This window comes from Alligator mississippiensis, chromosome 1, assembly GCF_030867095.1.
Source record: "Alligator mississippiensis isolate rAllMis1 chromosome 1, rAllMis1, whole genome shotgun sequence".
NCBI classification, from domain to species: domain Eukaryota; kingdom Metazoa; phylum Chordata; order Crocodylia; family Alligatoridae; genus Alligator; species Alligator mississippiensis.
Window position 1 is genome coordinate 1,494,931 of NC_081824.1, and position 18,755 is coordinate 1,513,685.

General features: G+C 47.5%; 1 protein-coding gene across 1 annotated transcript; it reads left to right on the forward strand.

The window, feature by feature from the left end:
* Positions 1-121: 121 nt before the first annotated feature.
* HADHB (hydroxyacyl-CoA dehydrogenase trifunctional multienzyme complex subunit beta) lies at positions 122-17,876 on the forward strand. The gene is made up of 16 exons (XM_014610484.3): positions 122-220; positions 1,553-1,627; positions 2,196-2,237; positions 4,184-4,280; positions 4,997-5,041; positions 6,398-6,497; positions 7,819-7,906; positions 9,754-9,941; positions 11,252-11,432; positions 12,646-12,767; positions 14,201-14,280; positions 14,363-14,410; positions 14,971-15,058; positions 15,511-15,585; positions 15,958-16,122; positions 17,318-17,876. Exons 1-16 carry the CDS (start codon positions 130-132, stop codon positions 17,351-17,353), a joined length of 1,521 nt encoding a protein of 506 aa, XP_014465970.2. The 5' UTR covers positions 122-129; the 3' UTR covers positions 17,354-17,876.
* The last annotated feature ends 879 nt before the right edge of the window (positions 17,877-18,755 follow it).

Genomic DNA, 18,755 nt, shown 5'->3' on the forward strand with positions numbered 1-18,755 from the left:
GCTGCCCTGGCGGTGCCTGATTCGCCGCCGCCGCCCTCGAAAGCCCCCGCGAGCCCCTCCCCCGCAACTGGCCCGTGCCCGCCGGGCGGAGGAGGCGGCGGCTGGCATCAGGCAGCGCAAGGGGCAGCTATGAGGGCTGGTGGCGCGGGGTCCTCCCTGGCGGGGGGCCGGGGGCAGGGGCGGGGCTTGCGGGCGCGGGGAGACGGCGCTGGGGCAGGAGGTGGGTGCGGGCGCGTGACGTGACGTGGGGCGCCCCCGTCTCCATGGCGACCCCGAGGGGCCTGGGGGCGTCAGGCGGGGAGGGCTGTTATGTTGGGGGGGGCACAAGTGACACGGGCGGAATGGGGGTGCGAGGGGGCAGGGAGCGGAAAGCGGAGCAGGGGAGTGGGCAGGTAGCGGAGAGCAGAGCAGCCGATGGGGCAGGAGCACAGGGCTGGGAGCGGAAAGCAGAGTAGTGGATTGGACTGAGAGCACATGGTGGGGAGTGGAAAGCAGAGCAGCCGATGGGGCAGGAGCGCGGGGCTGGGAGCGGAAAGCAGAGTAGTGAATTGGACTGAGAGCACATGGTGGGGAGCGGAAAGCAGAGCAGCCGATGGGGCAGGAGCGCGGGGCTGGGAGCAGAAAGCAGAGTAGTGGATTGGACCGAGAGCACAGGGCGGGGAGCAGAAAGCAGAGTAGTGGATTGGACCGAGAGCACAGGGCGGGGAGCGGAAAGCAGAGTAGTGGATTGGACCGAGAGCACAGGGCGGGGAGCGGAAAGCAGAGTAGTGGATTGGACCGAGAGCGCAGGGCGGGGAGCAGAAAGCAGAGTAGTGGATTGGACCGAGAGCACAGGGCGGGGAGCGGAAAGCAGAGTAGTGGATTGGACTGAGAGCACAGGGCGGGGAGCGGAAAGCAGAGTAGTGGATTGGACCGAGAGCACAGGGCGGGGAGCGGAAAGCAGAGTAGTGGATTGGACCGAGAGCGCAGGGCGGGGAGCAGAAAGCAGAGTAGTGGATTGGACCGAGAGCACAGGGCGGGGAGTGGAAAGCAGAGTAGTGGATTGGACCTAGAGCACAGGGTGGGGAGCGGAAAGCAGAGTATTGGATTGGACCGAGAGCGCAGGGCGGGGAGCGGAAAGCAGAGTATTGGATTGGACCGAGAGCGCAGGGCGGGGAGCGGAAAGCAGAGTATTGGATTGGACCGAGAGCGCAGGGTGGGGAGCGGAAAGCAGAGCAGCCGATGGGGCAGGGGAACAGGGCTGGGAGCGGGAAGCAGATCTAGTTGGGCGGAGCAGTAAAAGGGGTCGCTAAAATGCCTTGGCTGGGTGTGGGGAAGGCAGGTTTACTTACACGTCCGTAGTCCGCGCTGCGCACGGGGCTGCTCAGAAACGCACCGGAAAGACGGGCCCGGCCCTAGCGCACCAGCGTGACCTTGACGTGGGTTCTCGCGTCTCCTTTTTCGCCGGCTGCGTGGCCCGAGCAGATTGCCCGCCCCGAAATCTCCCCGAGCAAACCAGCCAAGGCCGACTTTCATCTTTTTTTTTTCTCTCTCCCCTTACCATTGGTTGTAGATATCAAAATGACTTCCATGCTGACCCGTGCGATCCGAAGCCTCCCTTCTGCCTCACCGTGGGCTGTTGGACTCTGTAAGCATCTTTCTGTTTATTACCAATCGAATAGATGCAACCCAAAGAGATGCAAACATCTAGTTATTCTGAAGAAGTGGGTTTCAGGTGGACTCGGGAACGATCCCTGCATCCAAGTCTCATGCTAACGAGTGATTAGGAAAAAAAAAATGCTGCTTTTATATTCATTTCTGCCTAGGAGAACTTTTACAATCTTTTCTCCTAGGCTTGAAGAAGTGTGCTTGTGTCTGAAAGCTTGCAAATAAAGAATTTTTTTTGCAAACCTCTAGTTAGTCTAGTAAAAGATATCACCTTTACCACGAGTTCTGGTTCTTTCTGCTTTTAACATGCAGTTTTCTTACCTTCTTGCTGTGAAAATAGCACGTGTGTTGGTTATACGTAACATGCTGTTGAACGTGCAGTCAACTGAAAAAACCCACCTTTTTGCCGAATGCTTACCTGCAGCTGCTTTTGGTTACTTGAAACGGAAGTAAGAAAAGACCCAGCAGTTGTTAAAGAGTGCAGGTAACTTCCAGTAATTGTTTTGCCTGAAGACTGGAAAATTTTATACGTTTTCTCTTTATTTCAGCTGCAAGATCACTCAGCTGCTCCCCCCAGTTACAAGCAGCAGGTAAGGTGAAAGCACCAAAAACTTCAGTGGGTCTCTTTGAGAAGAATGCATTTACAAACTACCTCCCCTTCCCCAGGTGCTTCCCATGTAGATAAACACAGCAGAGGTTTTCCCTCTGTCCCTGTCTTTTTAAAACTAATGAACATCAACATACATTGTTAATTAGGCAAACAAAAACCCATGTTTTTGGAACTGATTTTTCCCTAAGTCCTTTCAACTCAACGTCAGGATCCTGAAAGTGAAACCGGTTTGATTATTGTTTGGGTAGATGACAGTTTAAGTATCTCTTGTCTCTTCCTTTTTTAAGTAGGGAACAAATCCGGTTTGTTGGCTCTGACATAGGCATAGGTGACTGGCAGGGCCTATATAGAAAGCCCTGGGTGAGATAAGGACTTCCCTTCAGCTCTTAGTAACAGTTGCGGAGACGCCGTAGGGGTAGAGAAGGCTCTAGTCACAGCTTGGAAGAGGGACTTGGGCTAGAGCGTGGACCGTGCGGCTCCAGTGGGACATTTGGACAAAGAGGATGAGCTGGAAGGGCCTAGGCTCCGTACTTATGCCTGGGCTTCCTGTCTCCCAAGAGCTTGCCTCTGGCAAGGACAGGCTTGTGGCATTAGGTATGAAGTCTGATCTGCTCTGAAAAGGATGCTCAGGCTTCAGTGTAGGTCTGTGTAATTAAGCCCTCAAAATGTTTACTGAGGATAGTGTTGCATGTTATTTCACTGAAACAATTGCTTTAACCCTGAGGGGGTTTTTTCAGTGTCTAAAGACCTCTGAATTTTAGAGCCCAGAGGCTCTGAGCTGGGAAGTGGCTCCTGCCTGCCCTTGCTCTCCTCAAATTAACCCCCTTTCATAATACAAGTGCACTACACCGTTCTCTTACATGAACCTTTGCTTGCTGCAACCCCAGCTAGAGCTAGAGCTAAGCTGCTTTCATGTACCATGCCCCTTCTCTGGTGGCTTCTAAATACGATCCCTTTGTACTGTCCCGTGTCTTAAATAAGATTCTTGGCCAGACTGCAACTGGAAGCTGTCCCATTGACTTTTGCATTACTCTCTTGTCCAGGATAGCTTCTGACACTAGTCAGGCAAATGATGCTGTATTGTGTCACCTTACAGTGCACTCCACTTGCGTGCATGTTAGATAGGTGCCGAATGCACTTAACTGCATAATCTCGTGCTGCATAACTTGCCTCTTGGTTACAAACACTGGTTATCTGCATATCAGTTCAGTGCATAAGTACTTGTAATTGCAGTGTTGATGAAACAGATTAGAACCTGCCAAGTTCAGGGCCTCTAAAGAAACCTTGAATTGTTTAGATCCTGGCCATTTCAGGGCTACTATTGGAGGCATAAGGCACTCCAAGAAACAAGGTTACAAACCTGAATGAGGTGGGAAAAGCATAGAGAAGGCTGTTCTTGCAGTTGATATGAATTGTTTGCTTTTTATTGGGGTAAGTTTGTAATTTGTTTTAAGTTCACAGGCTGTGCACTTAAATGAAGTACGCTGTACTCTTATTTTATTCCAGAAGGGGAGATAGAGCTGTGAGATTTTTTTTTTTTCATTGCTAACTACAGAGCATTTCTGATGAAGTGAGCTCTTCCTGTTCAGTTTGTCTGTAGGGTGCATCTCTACCCTGCCTTAGGTCACCTATTACTGTCATATCCATGAGTTGGAAGTTGGGAATAGGAAGTTTTGTTCTCAGCTATTCCACCAGTAGTGGCAGATGAGAAGACCAACATACAGTGAAGCTAAGTAACGTACCCAGCATCACATAGCCAGCAAGTAGCAGAGATAAGAACCCAACCCAAATCTCTTCAGTATTTTGCTTTTGATTTGCCCTCAGGACAGTGTTTTCCCCAATTCCTGGTGGCATCTTTTTAAAAATCGAATCTTTCTGTATTTCTGCTTGAATTCTAGTCCACAGTTTGTTTATCTTTTCAAACAGTCCAACCCAAGAGTAAGAAAACCTTGGCCAAAAATGGTGTGAAGAATGTTGTTGTTGTGGAGGGCGTCCGCATTCCATTTTTGCAGTCTGGTACCTCGTAAGTATGGAGTGAAAAGAAACTATTGTCTAATTACACTGGTTAATAGAAAAAAAAGAAAATGGAAAATGCTTGGCTTGTCATGTTTTACACTCCACTTTATCAGTGGAGGGGAGATCAAACTGCATTAACTTTGTTCTGGGTCTGCACATTGCTTCATTGGTGCTTTTACTCATAGCAAGGATAATGTGAGTAATGACCACAAAGTGCTTAACGATCTGGTTCTCACATCTCTGCCGAGAGAACAGTTTGAAGAAAAGTGAGGATGAGCATTTAGAATTTGCAGGAAAATGAAGTCCTAGGGATGCAAAGGCTGAGTCAGGATGTTGGTCTTCTTGACTTTCAGTGTTAACAAAGCACAGTTAGTAATGTGCAGCCCTGCCAATCTGTGCTTACCTGCTATCCATGTGAATGCACCTATGATTGAAAACTGCTTTCAGTCCTCAGGCACAGTCTCAAAGCAGTAACATCTAACAATGACTGCTGTTGACTCCTAGCACAGCAATTGCCGTGCTGATTTTTTTTTTTTAATGTATATACCTTTGTTCCAACAAAACAGGGGCATACAATGATCGTTTCCGTATGAAGAGTAGCTGCAATGGTGATGCCACAATGCCTGTTTTTACACACATACATTTAAAATGGTTTGATAACGCAGATTGCTGTCTTCTTCAAGGAAAGTTATGCGAGTCTTCTGTCTGTAACTTACCTTGTAGGTATGCAGATCTGATGCCTCACGACTTGGCCCGAGCAGCATTGCAGTAAGTAAACTGAGCAAAGGATGAGCTAAGAAAGCTAACTGCCATTGGGGGTGCTGCGATAGGAGCCTGACCTAGCAATGCCAGGATTCCCAGCTTGACCATTAGCTGAGTGACTGTGGACAAGTCACGTCTCCTGTTTCCCAGTCTGCCTGCAGAGGGTGTTACATTTAACCTCAGAACGGTCTTGTGAATCTGAAGGTTTATAAAGAAGGGTTTCCATGTATGCACATTATTAGTGGGACACTGTTTCATCCCCTGGCATGGCTCTGGGTTCAAGTTAATTGAATTCTGACACTGTGTTTGGAACCCTAATACAAACACAGACTGTAACCAGATTGGAATAGAGGCTAAGAGGGAATTTCTTGGGAAATCTAGAGGAAGCTACCTGGATCATTTTTATTTTCTATCTCCTTTCATTTCTCTTTTCTCTCAGTTGCCTTTTTTTAATCCTAATCTGACTCAATAGCCTTTGTGGGACGGGTTTGAGTTAGAAACAGGTAGGTTTGAAAAGTCATTCCATACATGCCTTGCAGGAGCAGCGTGGAAGCAGGTGTGTGCCAGGACTGGGAGAGATGAACACAGGGGTTTAGCGTTGTTATTTGGGGAGACAGAACATAGAAGGGCTAATGTGCAGCCATGCAGGGCCTTGAAAGTAAGAATGATGAAGTAGGTAAGAGGGAGAGATCTGAATTAGTCAATAGGTGACGTGTGGACAACGCAGAAGGACTGCATGCTGCTATTCAGGCATCTGGTGTACGCTGCTTGACCAGGAGGTGAGCTGCCAGAGATCTGGGTAGCCTTAAGTTTCACTTGTTTCTAGGCAGGTCATTCAAATTTATGTTTAATTCTATGTACTTAGTCAGTTCTCTGCTGTAGGACTCAGTGCTTTGGCTTCTTTGAAAGGATATCCTGGAGTGTTTGCATACTGCGTTTCTGTTGAATTAGGAAAAAGTGTGCTGCCTGTTTTTTCAGTACTCTGAAAGCACTGAGTGTTCTTCAGTGAGGAGCTCAAGCCATTGAGTGTTTTGAGAGGTTGGGTTGGTATCCCCAAACCCTGCTCCTCCCCTTAATTTTAACTCAAGTGTATCCCAGGCTGGGGAAGGGAGATAATTACTGAATGAGAAGTGTACAGGGGGAATGGAGTTTCTCTCATCTCTTAGCGTCTATTTCCACTTCACGATTGTGCCTCTGTGGGAGCATGTGAATGTGCAGTATTTTCTTTGAATTTGAAACTAGCTCCACTCTTGCCCCTGTTTGGTAGGTTAATGATAAAGGTGGATGCTTGAGGATCTTGGTAAAAATACTGTCCTAATGGTTTGTGGATGTGTAACATTCATCTCTGACTTCCCATCCCAGAGGGTTGCTGAATCGGACCAATGTCCCACAAGAAGTTGTTGATTACATAGTTTACGGAACCGTCATCCAGGAAGTGAAGACAAGCAATGTTGCTAGAGAGGTGGGTGATAAACCAACTGAAGTAAGCTAACCAGAGGAAACTGGTCTTTATGCAAGAACCCACTCACCGCTGCTGTGTAGGGATTTGGGGGAATGTGGTTTGGGAAAGTGGGCCATTCATGCAGCATAATGTACCAGCTAATTGAGCAAGACTCTTTATCCAGTTAAAATCCTAAATCTACCACATATCAATTTATTCTGGTTCTGGATGCTGTAAAATCCCTAAAGTGTTGTTTCCTGGAAGGAAGGAGTCTATTATGGGATTACAAATCAGTCTGCCTGCACTGAGTAGTTGGGATCAAATGCTGGCTTGGTAGAAGTACTCAATAAAGGAAAAGAAAATACTGTGGTATTAATAAAGTTGGCTGATCCAAAACGCAGCAGTCAAATGATCTGAAGAGTCTGAGCTTGGCTGTCCTTTTGGTTGGCAGATAGAGGGCATGACTTGCTATACATAATACAAGAAGAAGAGTGCAGAAGGTTAGCACTGGAAAGTGATCTCCCTGACACCAGACAGGATTCTGCTGCCATTAACACAGCTTCTGAAGCTGGGGGCGTTCTACCCAACCAGTCTTGTTCCATCAAAATAGATCCCGTGCAAAACTCGTTACTTCATTTCTGCTGAGCCTGTATTAGCAGAGCAGGATGTCTCAGATTCCAGCAGCAGCTTATTTTTATGTGTCCAAATATTTTCTTTGGCTCCTGTCTGTCAAACAAACCTGTGGTTCAGTGTTAACTTGGAAACAAGTTCTGAACTTTGAACTAGTTGGCCACGTGTCAGTTAAGGAGTGTCTTATTGTGTCAGCATGTTCCAAGAGCTTTGAAGGAGGCCTTCAGTCCCTGTTGTGTCAAAGCTTGTCATTGTTTCCATGATGTACCCTGACTTGCAGCTGCAACAAGTATTTGCTGTTCAATTTAGAAGCAAGTGACATCTTGCATTTGGCTGCAGAGTGTTCAAACACTCTCTTCCTTTCTTTTCTTACCTTTGCAAGTGCCCAATAAGGTGAAGAAAATAGGGGGATTTCTGAGCTTTTAAATGCGGTGCAGTGATTTATGAAATTAATGTGCCCGTGTAATTAGGGGTTGCTGATAGTCGTCTACATAATTTGAGAAGGCTTTCAGAATCATGGAGCTGGCTTGCTCTCTGCTTATGATAGGAGGAGGGTTATTCCATAATCAGTGGGCTCGTAGTGCTTGACTTCTGCTGCGTAGGTAGAAGCTTTACAAATGCTTGCAGCTTGGAGGTTTCTTGATAGCTAGTTGGGAGAGAGTTTCAAGGAGCCAGAAATCCTTTCTTAATGACTCTTCTGCATTGCCCATAGGCTGCCTTGGGAGCTGGCTTCTCTGACAAAACTCCAGCCCACACAGTCACCATGGCTTGCATCTCTTCTAACCAAGCTATGACTACAGGTATGTTGGCTGCAGCCCCATTCCTCTTTCTTTCCCTTGTCCTTCCTGCACAACCGAGTGAATGTAGCTAAGTGTCCAGAGCAAATTTTCATGATGCTATTGAACCAGTAATGTGCAACAGACATTATTTAAATACCCACCTCAGCCTTCTGGCAGCTCTTCCAACATCTGCTCCATTCAGAAACATTGTGCACAGTTTCAATATTGCTCTGAAAGGTAAAGACATGAATTTGATAAGGAAGCTGCTGCTTTCTAAGCTTGCACCACCTTCAGCGTAGCCCAAACAGAATGAAAATGCAAAAGGCAGATTTCTGTGCCAAATCAGGTTGAGGGACACAGTCACCTCTATTTCTTTCATGTAAATAGCAAGAAGTAGAGGCAAAATTACAGAAGGAGGGACAGTATTAATACGAATCGTAACGTTCGAAAGCCCGTTATTTTTGGTCGGTCCACTCATCATCCATTTTGTATGCCTCAGATGGATTACTTGAAATGTCATAAGCTAGAGGCAGATATAACCAAGCAATTTGCTTGTAGTATGTAAGCTTTGGTAAGCTTCTGGTAAGCGTTCCTAGGTTAGACCATTCCTGTTTGGTGAATGTCTTGTGCTTGAGGTGGAAATCTCTTCACACATGTTTAATTGGGTATGGGATTCTTGAAGAAGATGGGTGGCTCCTCTTAATTACCACATCCATTTGTCAGCTCTTACCAGCTATTGGGAAAGCATACTCTCAGTGACTGCCAGGAGGGGGAGGAAATATTTGGAAAGGGAGTGTGGGAAAGGAAGGAAACAATGAGCATGAACTGTCCTTTTCCCATTAGACATGTATAGTGTCACCAAGAATTTTTTTTAAAGATTATGGCTGGGGTGTTAATGTATCAAACTTAATTGCCTGCTTAATATTGGGAAGACTTTCCTCTCATTGGATTGTCACAGGCATTTTAAGAGAAGACAGTATAGACATTTTCAGTGAGGCATAATCCCAACATAAAACATGCTCTTTCTGTGACTCTGTGCTGGCTTTAATTTCCAGAGCTCCTAGAATGTCTTTGGCAATGTTGCTGTTGGCTCATAAATAAAGATACTGTGGTGTAAGAAGCTACGTACCCTTGAATTTTTTTCTACTGCAAATTGTTGATGGGCTTTTGTTCTTGGTATAAATAGGTGGGGACCAACTGTTTTTGGCATATGTGCTAGCCCTGCACCCTCCCTGAGTGCCACTCCAGTCCCTTTCCTGTGCCCAGTCTGCCACTGTTTTCTGCTGCTTGTCCTGCCAGGTATCTGCCAGGTCTTCTGCTCTGCTTTCCTCTCCCTGTCTTATCTGCCCAGTGGCAGAAAGTGCTGTCTGTCCTCTCCCCAATCTGCTGCATGCAGAGGCTGCCCATGCCATTTGTGGTGTGTGTGCCACAGGTTGGCCACCCTAGTGTAAATAAGTTGAGCAGTGGCAAACACAGCTTCGCGGGGATGCAATGGGAGTTTTGAAGGGCTATTTGAAGGTGCGGGTTTTTAAAATTATTCCCACCATTTCGAGCAAAGTATCCAACATCAATATTCTCTAAAAGCATCCTAAACAGACCAACACCTGAAATATTGGCTTAAGTTACATTTTTCACATTCCTGAAGTGTAGTCTTTAAGAACAATGCCAAAAATCATGAGTTGACAATACTGCAGACATTTTGCTTTGTCAAAAATTGTCCTTAGGTAGAGATGTCTGTGCTAATTGCTTTTGCCTCCAAGAAACCCTTGATTATATTTCTCTTTTTTACTTGTTAAAGAGAAGTGTATCTGGCTCTTTTGAGGATGCCTGCCTACACTTCTAATGGTCTTCTCAATCCCTTCCTGCAGGTGTCGGTCTGATTGCATCTGGCCAGTGTGATGTGGTCGTAGCTGGTGGTGTGGAATTAATGTCGGATGTGCCCATTCGTCACAGCAGGAAGATGAGGAAGGCTATGCTCACTCTTAACAGAGCCAAAACCTTGAGCCAGAAGCTGTCCCTGATTTCCAGAATTCGCCCCAGTTACTTTGCTCCTGAGGTGAGTCTCCCCCTGTCTCAACAATGGCAATGGCATTTAACCTGTCACTGCCAAGCCACTCATGAAATAACTTGCTTTCAGAAAAATAACTTAATTTTGCCCCAGTGGAGCATTTATCATGGCAAAGATAAAGTGGGGTCAGGTTGCCAACTGTGGCTTCTCCGTACTATAGCACTTCCTAGGCTTCAGGGCAAAATGGACAGTGAGTTTAAATCTTTGAATGTTCTGATCTCTGCAGTTACCTTCAGGGTTCCTTGACAATCGCTGGATTTCAAAATACCTGAATTCCTTACGACACCTCTCTCCTTACAGCTTGTTTATTGAAGGCAGAATGACACGCTATTTTGGCAGTCTAAATCCCTGGCAAAAGTTTTAGAGGGGCAAAGTGAGTCATTCTTCAGGTTAGCAGCAGTAACACATCAGGACAGCTCTTCCAACCATAGAACATAAAGAGTATTCCTCTCCCGTATTAGTGGGATCTTGGCACTTGGCTCTTAAATGCATGTGTCATTTAGCCTCTCTGGCCCCTGAATGCTTTTGGCTCCCAAGTTCCAGCCCTGTGCAAGTGAGGGTGGCTGGCGTGTCATAGCCGACGCATGGCATAAAGGGAGCTGGTTTACTCTCTATCGTGGTCTGAAGCAGTTGGCAATGCAGAGCTGAGGGGGTAGGTAGGGAAAGGGTTTTATTCCCTGTGAAAGAATCCAATTGCTTCAGGAGCTCTGTCCTTGCTGGAGAAGTTACTTTCGCACTCACAGTATTGCTGAGACCTTTTATCCTCAGTTAATGGTTTGAGTCCAGACCAGCACAGTGGAGGTGGAGATCCAAGTCTGAATGTAGCAAACCCAAGAAATGGAGAAAGGCTCATCTAAATATATTCAAGGCTTTTGTCTTTCACCTGTGGGAATAAACTCATCTGCTTCTGTTTGTGATGGGGAGGTATTAAATCCTAAAAAAGGATGTTTTGTCTTTAGCTTTCCCTCCAGTACTGTCTGTGGGGGTGGAAACTGCACTGCTGCTCTGGGATCCAGAAGCACTGGCCAGGGTTTATCCTAGCACCTGCAGTCTCTGGTCCACACATTCAATTCCTGAGCAGCTGCTGTCAGACTGTAAGGGAGTCTGGTACAGTGTTCACAGCCCCTGGCAAGTAGCCCATTTGCCATTTATGTAGTCCAAACCTGAGCATTTCTGCTTTAAATTTGTGCTTCCAAAGTGGGGAACCTTCTCATTTCTTGGTCTAGTCGTGGCTCCTAATGTGGTATATGGTAGCCTGTACTGTAACTGGCACTGGACCTTGCACTTCTGTTCTTTAGCTCCCAGCTGTGGCAGAATTCTCCACCAATGAGACGATGGGACATTCAGCAGACCGGTTGGCTGCCGCTTTTGCAGTATCCCGTGTGGAGCAAGATGAGTATGCCCTGCGTTCACACACGCTAGCTAAGAAGGCCCAGGACGAGGGTTTGCTGGTGGATGTGGTACCGTTCAGTGTGCCAGGTAAAAACAAGTCTGCTTTAGTATCAACATGGATTAGTGTTGCTTGCTTTCTAAAGGAAATGCCCCAGGCTCAGGCTGTGATCTTAATCAAGTGATCTATTTACTGAAGCTTTAGGGCAGGGCAGTGAGGCGTTGACAGATCAGCAGTTGAGTCAGATTTAAGTAACAGCAAAATGATGGAGCCAGCTGACTACTTGAGAGCCCTTGGGGCAATTTAGTCTTTGATTCAGATCTATCCTGTGGCAGTATTTCAAGACTTGTAAATCAGAAAACGGATTTAAATGATCTTATTTTGCATTTGTACCTTTTGTAGTTACTTTCCAAAGCACATTTGGGTCTCAGTAACCAGTAAAACAGTTGGTAACCAGCAGAACATTGATTTGCAGCTAGAGTGTAGTCTCTGTACTCAACTCGGTACTTTTCATTAACCAGAGAGGTGCATGTTCTCTACATCCACGCTTCAGCAGTTGTACAACTTTTTTTACCATTTTGTTTTATTTTTTTAAGTAATAATCTTTTTTAATTTACTGGGGGATATTATTATTATTATTATTTGTGGCTTGCATCATGCTGCATTTGTCTGGAAATTGTAATTCGCTACAAATGCACAAAAGCAGCATTTTGAAACAAGTGGTGGTTAAACAAGACTACCTTTTAATTTGCTGAAAAAGTAAGAAAAGGTTAAATTCAAAAACGTTTATGTAAAAACTGACTCATTCTCCATAGTGAGTGGGTTGAACCAGTTGTTTCATATGATCGTGTTCTTACTTTGCATCTGATTTGCATACATGCATTGGAAGAGGGAAATGATTTCCTGGGCTTTCAAGTCCTGACTTTGAACCAATTATTGAACTAAACTAGTTGAAATAAGTGGACTGCGGGGGGGGGGCACTGCTACTGTTTAAAAGTTTAGCCTTTCAGCAAATTTGTGTTTCTAGTTCTCTAGATCGGTGGTTGGACTTTCTTAAAAATGTTAGCAGCAAACACAAGCTGCTTGGATATGTTTTCTGTTTATTAAATTAGATAGAGTATGGCTTTAACATAGGTTGTCAGAACCTTACATTTCAGTAGATTTATTATGAAAGAGAAATGCATGTAGTTTTTAAAAAAATCTAGTCTAAGTGAAAGAACTTCATGTTGTACGTACCTGAAACATCCCCGCTGCGTGCTCTGATTGGGAATCCAGATTGAAATCACGATGCTTTCTCAACAGGCCGAGATACTGTTTCCAAAGATAATGGAGTCCGCCCTTCCTCAATGGAGCAGATGGGCAAACTGAAGCCTGCTTTTGTCAAGCCCTATGGGACGGTTACGGCTGCCAACTCTTCCTTCCTGGTAATGTTCCCTGCTGCCCGCTTGTGTGCTGATACGCGTGAGAACAAGGGATCGTTCTCCCTGCTGTGCGTTTCTGAGACTTTGGCTTTTCTGCGGTATCGCTGCTTTCAGATCTTATAGCAGGACTGTAAAATAGCACTTGCGCTTGGGTAAATTCAGTGGAAGAAATACAACCCAGGCATGTGAGTTGTGAAGCTTTTAGGCTGCTTTGCCCATTGGCTTCATTTTAGTTGCCTTTGGAGGAGGGCAAAGGGGAGATTCTCAAAGGCACAAGTGGGACTTGTCACTGGGAGCTGGGTGCTCAGCTGCTCTTGCTCCGCTGGGAGCCTGTTCTGGTACTTTACTACCCTCCTAGTGAGAGATTTTTTCCTAGATATTAGGAAAAACTTTTTCATTAGGAGGGTAGTAAAGCACTGGAACAGGTTCCCCAGAGAGATTTTGGAATCTCTTATCTTTGGAGGTTTTGAAGACCCAGGTAGACAAAACCTTGGCTGGGATGATGTAGTTGGGGCTGGTCCTGCTTGGAGCAGGGGGTTGGACTAGATGTGACCTCCTGAGATCCCTTCAACCCTCATTTTCTGTGATTCTGTAAGCTTTTGAAAGTTTTCTTTCAAAGGCGGTGATCTTATCCTTATAAGCAGCACAGAGGACTTTCTGTTCTGGCTAAAAATAAGCTCTCCTCATGTTCTGGATAAGCCTGCCCTTTCTTCAGGCTATAAAGTTATGGTGGGCCTTCTCAAGTATGTACCAATATTCACTGCTTGGAGCTTCAGGGGACCCATAGGGGAATAGCAGTTCTTCAATTATATATTGGATATATATTTATATATATTTAGTCATATATTGGATGCTGAAGGTGCACTGCGCATCTGTAGGTTGTTGTGGAAGTAATCTCCACTTTATACAACCTGGTATCCATGTCCTGAGCACACTGTGCAGTTCAACAGCAGTAATCATTGCACAGATGCAACAATTGTACAGCTATAAAACCCAAACCGTGCAAGCAGACAGCTGCCAAAATGGTGCCTACACAGACCTGCATGCTGCTGAAAATTGAGTGAAGAGCCACGTCTTTGTATCGTTGCTGCCTGACCTGGCAGTCACAGGTCACTGTGTCCATCTGCCTCTGCCAATGCATGATTGGTTGATGGTTACTTGGTATTTCAGCTTGTTCTTTGCCCGGTGAGCAGGGTTCTTCCTGTTTTCTTGGGAGATGGATTCTCCCCAGCTGTTTTCTTGCCTGAAGCCTCCCTTTGACAGTAGCTTTCTGATGCCTGGTTATGTGGAAGTGTAAATACCAGTTGTGCATTTGTGCTACAGTAGTGCCTCTGGAAGGGGCATCCCTGCACAGACATGTAGTAAGCGACTTGTCTTGCTTGCACCGTATGAGAGTACTTGTGTAGTCGCTGACTGGGACCTTCTGGCTGTTTCAGACGGACGGTGCTTCGGCGGTCCTGCTCATGTCTGAGGAGAAGGCTCTGGCGATGGGCTATAAACCAAAGGCCTACCTTAGGTGAGAGGAACCATCTCTTCTGCCTTCTGAACGCTCCTCACTGTCTCCCCCTTCCGGTTCTAACAGCGCTTCTCTTGTGCAGGGACTTCGTGTATGTGTCCCAGGATCCAAAGGACCAGCTCCTGTTGGGGTAGGTGATGGGAGGTGGTTGGTGCTGTCAGACACTTCGAATTGCTGGGTGTTGTCACTTGCTAGTGCTGAATCCTTTGCTTGCTGTGATGCTGAATGCCTCATGGCCTTTGGGATACCCCTGCCAAAACCTCGAGCTGGCCCTGCCCCAGAGGACCCGAGTATGAGCATGCTGTGCAGAGGGAAGGGGCCGAGACGAAGGCTGCAACGTCAGAGTCACAGTAGACTCATGTCTGCCCTTCAGGTTTATAGCGTGGACATGAGTGTTCACAGCTTTCCCCAAGCAGGAAGTCAGAGTAGTCATGCTGAGAGAGCTTGAGAAGTGAGTGTGGTGAAATGCAGCTGATCGGCCTTAGGGTCTCCACTCCCCTGACCAGCAGAAAAAGGCAGATGAAAGCTAGCTCTAGAAATGGAGCGGTCCGCTCGCCTCAGCCTGTGTGGGGTGGGTGAAAAACTCCAGCTCAGGCCAGGAGCGCAGTAGGCAGATGGGGGGTGGGGAGGGGGTTGACTCCATGGTGAGCATGCATCAATGCAGCCTGTTCTTATAACACTTCCCCTTAGCCCGACGTATGCGACTCCCAAAGTGCTGCAGAAGGCCGGCCTGACGCTGGCTGATGTCGACGTGTTTGAGTTCCATGAAGCTTTTGCCGTAAGTATCTCCAGCAGAGTGTGCGCAGGGGAAGTCACAGTCCAGCAGTACCGAGTGGCTTGTCTGGCTTCTTCAGCAGTTAAGGCCTTGCTCTAGACTTTGTTTTCATGTGTGGATAGAATATGCTCTTAAGCTGCTTTCATCAGATAGAGGATTATGTAGAGAGACAATTATCTTATGCAACAGTGGCTTGTGCACAAGTAATCTGTGTGCTTGGTTTGTCTTGAGTGGGCAGCGTGGTGAGTTGATCAGGCCACTTTATTCTGTCTGGGCTGCGATCTTTTTGTGATGTGGCCCATATAAATGAGGTTCCCAGGAGCTGGTGGCATTAACTCTTCTTGTCCTGATGAAGCTCAGGGTACAGAGACACTGCTGCTTTGCTGCCATTCTGCCCTGCGCTTCTGTCTAAAGCTGCTGCTGTCTCTGCTGAGTTGTCTTTGCTTCTTTTCCAGGGGCAGATTTTGGCTAACCTGAAAGCTATGGATTCGGATTGGTTTGCCCAGAACTACATGGGCAGAAAGTCTAAGGTAAGGGCATGTTGGGGGCAGTAACACACAGAGGAGGCCTGCACTGCCATGCCAGGGCTTGTGTTAGTGTGTCCAGGGAAGCTGTTTTGTGTCCTGAAGACTAACTGTTTTAGTTTGGTATTCCTGAGGCCTTGCAGAGGTACGTAGATGTGACCTCTGGCACTGGCAAATCACAGGCAGCAAAGGCACGGCCACTGTTCTGGTGCTCCTTGGATTGTAAAGTTGACGGGGAGACAAATTGCTCTCTAGCCACCTTGCCGTATAACCTGGCAGCCTCAGGCCTGTGTTGCTTGCAAGCACTGGGAGCCCTTGTGCAGTGGCCACCGAGAGAGATGAGCACGGGGCCTTCCATGCGTTCCTTTGTTCCTGCAGGTTGGAGCCCCTCCTCTGGACAAGTTCAACAACTGGGGTGGTTCCCTGTCCCTGGGACACCCGTTTGGTGCCACCGGCTGCCGGTTGGTAATGACGGCCGCTCACCGCCTGAAGAAGGAGGGAGGGCAGTACGGGCTGGTCGCCGCCTGTGCCGCAGGAGGACAGGTAAGAATCCTGGTTCCTCTCGGCGCCGGGGATTCTGATTCTGTGCACATCAGTGCAGCTTTGAAACCTCTCCTTAAGGCATCCCTAATGGAAACAGCTGGATTTGCTTTTGCAGTGGTCCGCTTTGCCACTCCTTCCACCTCTCGCTGATGGCCAGTGGTGGCAGTCAGTGTCTAGAGACTCTGAGAGAAGTTCAAGTAGCCTCCTCTTTGCTTTGCTCTGGGGTTTATCTTGGGCAGCCAGTCCCAAAGATCCCACCAAGCTGTGGTTAGTCAAGTTCCTTGTGCTGGTATTAGGAAATCATAGCATTATGGAGAAGTGGGGCCGGAAGGGACCTCCATAGGCCATCTAGGTCAACCCCCTGTCTGAGGTAGGATGAGACCTGTTCAAACCCTCCCATACAAATCCATTGTCCAGCCTCTTGGCAAAACTATTGTTAGCCCTGACGCAGCACCAGACATCACACCCAACCCTTCCACAAGGAAAGCAGGGAGACCGCAGCAGCCAGCATCCTGCTGCTGCAAATGTTACTCTCGAGAGATCTCAGGTGGAGGTTGTGCGCCCACTACAGAGGAAGGCAAACCCCCCCAGTCTATGCTGATCTGACTAGGGGAGAAAATTCTTCCTGACCTGATACCTGGCATTGGTCTGACCCAAGCAGGGGGCAAGACCCTCTAGCCAGGAACCTCCAGGTTTGGTCTTAGCAGGGTTCTTCCCCCAGAAAATCCCTGCATGAAGAGAGGTGAGACAGTTTCTGTGCTCCAAGCTGCCTGTCTGGAAGGCACTGCACAAGTGCTGGTTCAGCCCCTGTACTGCTTGCTCTGGGGGACTTGTCTAAATGCCTTGGTGTGGTTTGAGAGGCCACATCCAGACCAGTCTTGTGTCTGCAACAAACCGGCGCAGAGAGAGCAAGCTGGGGCTCAGTGGAAACAAGGTTTATTCAGGCCTCCTCCATAGCTCTTGAGCAGCCTGTGACAGACCTCGCCCCTCCCCTGGACCAAATGCCTTCTCATCCTCAGTAGCACTTCTGGGGTGGTGCCAGTCGAGCCGGTGCTGGAGAGCCCTGGCACCGAGTTGACTCCGTTAGTCCTCCTGCTCCGGCTGCATGGTTAGCGCCTCTTGGAAGCAAGTCTCTTTTCTTGGCCCATCTCCCGTCACTGCCTTTCTATAACGGTGCTTCTCTCCTCCGTTTCAGGGCCACGCCATGCTTGTGGAACTCTACCCCCAGTAGCGGAGCAAGGGACAGTCGAATGGACTGGGATGTGCCAGGCAATGCCATTTCAATGCATTAATAAAAGCATCTTTGTGATCCTTCCTGGAAAGGATTTCTGGTGGCCTTTGTAAATATTTTCTAGCTAATCCCTGGCAATGGCCTGGAACCAAGGAAGACTCTATGGACGACCCCCCACCCCCTCCCCCCAAAAAAAAGTTTATCGTAGCTCTTACATCAGCGTCGGGGGTTTGTGTAGCAAACCACAGCTCAGCGATAACGTTTTATAGACAGGATTTCTTAGTGGGTAATGCAGCTTGCCAGCGTGAGGCATGACGTTTTGCACCGGGGAGGATTTGCCGCATCTGTCTGTAGGCTCAGCCATCTGTTTGGCGTGTAACTTTTAAAGAGAAGGACATAAACGGTATTGGTTTGTATCAAGGAAGGCTGCTGCAGAGTGCGACAGCCTGGGGAAGTGACTAACTGCCTTAAATACGCGTGTCTGTCACCGCTTGTCTGCCTTAATAAACCAGAGAAGAATTCAGAGTGGACATTTTTTTTTCTGCTGCTGACGCTGCGGGTTTCAAGTGCTGCTTATTCTGAGGTTTTATTTACTTGGCAACATCCCTGGTTGGGCCTGTTCTGGTTCCTGTAAAATTAGAATAAGGGGCCCTGTGGCCTTTGCCGTGGGCTCCACGCTGTGCTACAGAAGTCATTCAGAATCCTGTTTAAAAAGACTCACAGCAAAAAAAAGCCTACCTGATGCCTTTTATGAAACCATCCTCAGCCTGCAACTGCTCCCTGACCACAAATATGAGCTTGTGCCCAATACAAAATGCTGTAGCACCTGGAAACACCAGTTTGCAGCAGTGGGAGATGACTTGCATTCAGTAGCAAACTTGGTTTCGGTTGCATTGTCTTGTCCCCTGTGTAGATGGGCGGTGCTCTCCAAACTGAACGTACAGCTGAAGTAATGGGAGGCTTGCTTTAGCATCAGCCTGCCTGGGCTTGTATTTTTTCTGTCAGCTGTTGGTCCCCCAGTCATCTTGCAGTACTTCACGCGGGCTGTGGCTTGTGCCATCTCGGTGTTGGGAGGGAACAGATTCTTTGGCAGTTTCTAGGAAGCCTCATTGCAAGCTTTTCCCCCAGCTCTTTTTTTTCTTCTGCAGCCGTCGTCTGCTCCAGGTCATTTAATGCACAATCTCTGCCTCTGCCTTTGGCAGTCCTGTCGTTAAGACAGTTTGCAGTCGGTGCTGCAGGCTGCACCTTAGGAATAATGCTGTTGTCTCACAGACGATGGAGAAGCTGTGACACATGGGCCATGCACGGTTAGTTCTACTGTGGCAAAATGGGAAAGAAAGGTGTGCACCTTGCTGCTGCTTGTCCTCAGCTTTACAAGGCAGGGGAGTGTACACTACATTTC